General features: G+C 40.8%; 1 protein-coding gene across 1 annotated transcript; it reads right to left on the reverse strand.

Annotated features, from left to right (window-relative positions):
- Positions 1-1,967: 1,967 nt before the first annotated feature.
- LOC135710240 (uncharacterized) lies at positions 1,968-4,728 on the reverse strand. The gene is made up of 3 exons (XM_065232761.1): positions 4,373-4,728; positions 4,125-4,304; positions 1,968-3,087 (listed from the first exon to the last, which is right to left on the reverse strand). Exons 1-3 carry the CDS (start codon positions 4,549-4,551, stop codon positions 2,190-2,192), a joined length of 1,257 nt encoding a protein of 418 aa, XP_065088833.1. The 5' UTR covers positions 4,552-4,728; the 3' UTR covers positions 1,968-2,189.
- Between the last annotated feature and the right edge of the window lie 1,460 nt (positions 4,729-6,188).

The following is a 6,188-nucleotide window of genomic DNA, read 5'->3' on the forward strand; positions in this document are numbered from 1 at the left end:
CTCCCCATTCATTGGGCCATCTTCCTGTTGGATGGCTCGTTTTCTGACCATTGGCTGATTAAGTTGTTGGAAGTAGACTCTTAACTGTCCCAAGGAAAAGACCCTTCATACAGCGATTTGCCGATGACAATCTGAAGTTATTAAGCTTGATAAAATTCAACAGTGAGGAGAGCTCAGCAGGGTAAGCTGCTACAACAGGTGCGACGCAGGAAGCTCGAAATCCTGGGACTGAGTGAAATACGTTGGCCGAACTCCCATTTTATTTTATGAACAATCAAATGTCATCACAGCATTGCTAATAATGTATATATAGCAGCGCCGGTGGTAAACGTGATTACCTCTCACTCCAGCAGGCCTGGGTTCAATCCCAGTCGGCGCCGCCGGGATGTTCTGAGGCATAACATCTCTGATCACGCCCTCCTTCGGAAGGGAAGTAAAGCCGTTGGTCCCCGGTTCATGAGTTGATGGATCGATAGGTAGGGTCCAGGTGTGGCAGCTGCCTCCCTGGCGTCGGTAGCATTAGTGCTCAGCAAGGAAAACAAGATCGACGGAAAACAAATCAAGGAAAAAAAATAATTTATCTATATCTTTTTCGGTACCATGGAGTCAACATGGAGGTGAAGTAAAAGTGAAAGCAGAGCAGCAAAATGGAGCACATGCGATACGACAATGGAGTGATACTCGTTACGAAAATACCCAGAGATGGGGGCACTCTGATGGACACAATCCCCATTTCTCATATTTATACAAAAATTGCTTAGTGCTTAGTGACTTACTCCTTGTATAAAGGTCAAAAGTTTGCGATGAAATTCATTCCTATAAGCGATTTAGACTAAATCTGTAGTATTTTACTATTCTAGCTATGTATTGCTACGACTTCTGGTTGTTTGGTTAGGCCGGACCGGAAATCGAAACCGCCACCTCCAGCATGGTCTTGTATTATAGCTGCACCTGTACCGACTGAGTTTAGGGAGGCCCCAATCCTTGTCCCACATTTCACAAATTCCTCGTAGAAATTAAATCCAGGATAATAATGGGAATCATGAACTTAGAACCTAGAAAATATTCTGGAGGATAGGAATTCGTTGCCCAAGTGTTGGTATAGGTAGGGGAGAACAGTACATAACGCACCCCCGGGGTAAGACGCACTTTTTCATTTTATTTTGAGTTTTTCTTGGAATTTTTAATCCAATTCTAGGATTTATCTTGCAGGATTTTGAGTTCAGATGCTATGCTTGAAGTGCTGCTTGATAAGACAACAAAAAAGTGACTTAAAAGCCATGAAAAACACAAATGAAAGTCAGCTGGTGCGTTCTGCCCAGGGGGTGCGTTGTATACCATTCTCCCCTACGTGGATGACATTTTTAGCATTGTCAAAAGGGAAGATTTCAAGACCAACAATTGAAATGGCCAAACCGAAGTCCGCAAAGGCAAACCAACATAATGGACAGGTAGGGGAAATTCTCCTCTACCCGATTGTGGTTTAGGTTTGCCAATGAAGGTTTCGGTTCGCGAGAAAATGGCCTTACAAGGTTTGTTTACAAAATGGAGTTAAGGCCATTTCAATTGTTGGTCTTGATTTATCAAAAATGTTGGAGGCCATAAGCAACGTTCACAAGGACATCAAATTTACTCACAAAGAAGAGAGAGGCGGCAAACTCCCCTTCTTAGATCTTCTCATCATCAGGGAAACGTCTTCGTTCAATTTCGAAATCTATAGGAAACCAACAAATACAAAGAGAGTCCCCCTAATTCTGCGAGTCACGTGACTCTCTGTCACCTCCAGCATGGTCTTGTATTATAGCTGCACCTGTACCTACTGAGCTTAGGGAGGTCCCAATCCTTGTCCCACATTTCACAAATTCCTCGTAGAAATTAAATCCAGGATAATAATGGAAATCATGAACTTTATTAGCGTCATACATTAAATCGACATTTCGTTGAAGGTATAGGGGTAAGAGGGGCATAGTGAGCGTCCCGTGCACCAACTTGGACTTCCGGCCGTTCGGAACAAATTGGTTGGTGGTAGGATCAATATCATAATGATATTGAACCTACCACCAGTTGATTTGTTTCATGCAGCCGGAGATCCAGAGCCAAACTGCGGGACGCTCACTATGCCCCTCCTCCCCCTACTGATTCTGATAAATAATATAAAGCCAGCCAATAACTTCATTAGCGAATATATTTCAAACATCCAGCAATTGTTTCTGATCGAACTGCTTCAACAACGGTTTCACGATCGCCTGATATTGCTTTCCGTTATACTGTATGTTCCTTGCCTGTTCCGCCTGCTTCTCATCGATCATGTTTTCGAAGTTAACCTCCATAGTATCCGTCTTTTCCATCATCGTTATTGGAAGAATGGAAACAACGGAAACTAGTGCGAAGAACTCCATTCGTTTGATTTCATGCTGTACGTCGGCCAAAGTTGGAATCTTCGAGTATCCTATAGATGTCAATGTTTCGCTTAAAGCCTGGTGATAGATATTGATCAGCTCATTCGAACGGGCTCGTGTCTCCAAGTTGGGACAATTGGATATGGCATAATTGAGATCAACTCCCGGGCTGGAATAGTAGCTTAGTTGATAGTCGACAAAAACGACATCCTTAACTTTTCCGGAGTTTGATTCGTATTTAAACAACATATTGTTGCACCAAAGATCTCCATGATTTAACACCTTAAAACCATCTTCGAACTTCTGTGTCAGACAAGCCTCCAACTTTTGTACGTACACCGGATGGAGTTTCTTCAATTTATCCAGTATGACGGGATTGAAATCGATCCAATTTTTCTCGATTACGGAAATCAGCGTTCCCAGGCCTTTCTCGAAGACTACGCTGATACAATCGGTTCTGAGTTCCGCATCAGGGTTGAACATATTGAAGTGAAAAAACTTGTTTATCAGATCCATGTTTTGTTTCGCGAAAGCCATCGAGGAAGCATGGAATTTTCCGATTTTCCTCATGATAAGTGCACAATGGTCAAAGTCGAGTCCAGCGTGACGACTGGCCATGGTGTAGCCAAGAGATTTGAGGTCATGAAAAACCAGCATTCGCTCGGGAACTGTCGTTGCGTTGAAGCATCTGAGAAAAGTGGAAAGACAAGTTGATTAGAGATATATCAAGGTGGAAACAGGCTACGATATGATACTCGAACATCTAACCAATTTTGAAGTTCAAGCAATTGTTCATGAGGTCCAATAATGTCTAACGGCTCCATGTAATTGTGTTGTTCAAGGCATTTAATTTCGTTACAAATTTATTTAACAAAAAATTATACACATGTTCGTCACTAACAGCATTGTCATTGACAATTCACATGGTTTGCCTTGACGATGACTGTTAGCTCAAATGAGTGACCAAAGCAGAATTCTCAATATCACCGTGTATTATCTTAATTTTGTAGCACTGCTGAGCACACGCGCAGAACCTCATTTTTGAAACATGGACTTTTCAAGTATTTTTTTAAATGTTTTAAAATGTTTCTTTAAATCAATTTTGATTGGATTTCACAATTGTTCCAATTTTTTTCAAAATTTGTTCAAACTGTTTTGTATGGGGAAAAGTAGGAGAAGCGCAAAGAAACTATTCATTTGCTTGTATCAATTCACTCTGTCAATTGCGGCTTTGATTGCTGATCCGCGCATATCTATAGGCGTATAAGTACATGAGCTTAGTGGCGCCGGTGGTATAGTATTAGGCGTGATTGTTTCTCAACCCAAAGGGCTTGGGTTCAATCCCAGTCGGCATTTTCTGAGGCATAAAATCTCCGTTGATGTGAAGCCGTTGGTGTCCATGAGTTGATGGGTCTGTAGGTAGGGTCCAGGTGTGGGAGCTGCCTCCCTGTTGGTAGCATTGGTACTCAGTACGGAACACAAGATCGACGGAAAACAAATCAATGGAAAAAAGCAAATGAATAGTTCCTTTCCGTTCCTCATACAAACTTTAAAGTTCTCCCGGAACTCCAGATCGTAACTTCCAAATTCATCCACATTTGGCACCTCAATACACATCAAAAGAGCACTGTAAAGCGGGGGTTCTAAAGCTGACTCGCCCTAATGACCAGCAATTACTAAGACCGTTACCATAAATATTAGAAATATGAAACATGTACTACTTACTTAGCTGCAAAAAATTCATCACTAGCAATCCGCGACAGTTGAGGAATTACAGTGGTGAACATTTCTGCTTCCTTGTGAAACGCGTTCAACTCGTCAATGACCGATCCTCGATTGCCGGTATCAGGAAGGCACTTGACCACTAGAGAAATTTCTTCAATCATCTCCTCCTTCGGTGAACGGCTGCAAGCAGTTGAAAACATCTCAATACGATTTACAAAACTAAACAATATCTTTATTGTAGATCATACCGAAGCTTAACAGGAATTCGAAACACATCGCTCAAATAATTATCCCCAGGTGAGGTAGCTGGTGTAATCTCAAACTTTTCCAGCACAATATCGTCACTATGGAATTCCTTGATGAGTGATCTCCTAATAAGATCCTCGTTCAGATAATCCGGAGTTACAAACTTGACGGTGGTGGACATGATTGCTTGGCAACGTTTGAGATAGCTGGATAAGCGATGCTCCTTATCGGACGACTAGGAACTAACTGTTTGTCGTATCACGCAGTGGTAACAGTACCGTACGCGCGCATAGGCAAATAATGATGATTAGAAAACGTGATTTTGCATTCATCTGCCTATCTCGGCATTATAAGCGGTAGCTATTCGGCTGGCAAACAGTATATAGTATCTATTCGTTTCGAGTGTCGAGACAAGAGTAGTCTCCAATGAATATGTTTTGTATGAGCGGTACTGGTTTTCAGTGATTAAGAATGACACGTTTATTGCCTTTTGATGGCCCAGAAGAGCAAGCGCGATTTGCGAATACAATGGAATATTAGATGAAAGTATGTTACTATAGAAATTTTTAGATATAGGGGAAATGGATCTAATGTCGGCCTAAATGCTCCTAATTTGGGCCCATGTATAAATTCAACAATCGACTAAACTTTCAATAGGGACCAAAAATATCCATTAGCATGGGACGGTGCTCCAGATTTTTAGCGATGGGCCCAATCTTAGATCCATAGGCCAACATTAGAGCCATTTCCCCTATGTACGAGAATATCACGTTATCTCTGATGGTAGTTGATTTATAGCTAACATTTGTATTGTACGTGGTATCTTTGAACGTTGTTTTGTTTATCAAAACAAATAGTTTCAATTATAGTTCTACACAGTCGTGTGTCCAAATGAAGTCAATAAAAGATAGAAGGAGTTCTCTCTAGCAAATAAGATGAAATTCAAAATTCTGAATATTTGAAACTAATTAAACATAACATAACGTAACTAAACGCTAATTAAAATTAAATCTGGGTATATTTAATACCTCAAAAGTAAGGTACACAGATGCTTGAAGGCTCAAATTCGGGAGTATGCATTAATTACGTCTCGTGAAATTCATGAAAAAAATATTTATCTCCCCCCTTTTGCAACGTTTAACCTGCATTGCTTGTCAGTAGAGGCGTCGCCCTAACCTCAATCTAGTAGTTCAACAACTCTCAAAACGAAAACAAATTAAAAATATATTGATCCACCGGGCACCTTTCTTACACCGGACAATATCATTTTTGATAGTAGCATGAATAAATAGGCCCTTAAGTTAGGTTTTTATTTGTTTCGGTTTCATTTCCTTCCGGGGTTCCTAAAAAATGACCAGTTTGGTCCTGGGAACTTACAATGTTTTCCATTTAACAGAATTTTGAATTCTCATTTCACAATATGGGGTGACACAATTTGGGTTTTTTCGTGTTAGGACATATTTAGTCTCATGGGCCATGGCCCATAAAACCGCATCGTGTTCCGGTCATTTTTCCGGAACCAGGTGACCTGTTCCAAAAAACATTCACAAACATTCTATAACATCTTAGTACCTTTCATTTGGTGGTTATTGTGCCCTATTCGGTTCAGTGGTTCTCGACAAACATGACTTTGTTCCCCAAACCCGTGTTTTTCAGGATTTTAATCCGTGCATATCTCCAGTTGACCAGTTTACTGATTCCAAAGATATTCAAAAGCGTTCTATGACACCATAGAATCTATCATTTGGTGGTTGTTGCGTCCGTTCCAGTCTTCCACGTCTTAGAAACATTTCCGTTGCATAAATACACGAAATTTTC

Source organism: Ochlerotatus camptorhynchus, unplaced genomic scaffold (assembly GCF_037179485.1).
Source record: "Ochlerotatus camptorhynchus isolate MF236.1 unplaced genomic scaffold, CSIRO-AGI_Acam_v1.1 ptg000373l, whole genome shotgun sequence".
NCBI lineage: Eukaryota > Metazoa > Arthropoda > Insecta > Diptera > Culicidae > Ochlerotatus > Ochlerotatus camptorhynchus.

What these genes read in the sequence shown, in the direction of transcription:
- LOC135710240 (XM_065232761.1), bottom strand. Translation starts at nt 4,551, where the DNA reads ATGTCCACCACCGTCAAGTTTGTAACTCCGGATTATCTGAACGAGGAT. An exon ending in CGAATTCCTGTTAAGCTTCG is followed by an intron (nt 4,305 to 4,372) that starts GTATGATCTACA and finishes AACTGCTTGCAG; the next exon opens with CCGTTCACCGAAGGAGGAGA. An exon ending in GATGAATTTTTTGCAGCTAA is followed by an intron (nt 3,088 to 4,124) that starts GTAAGTAGTACA and finishes CACTTTTCTCAG; the next exon opens with ATGCTTCAACGCAACGACAG.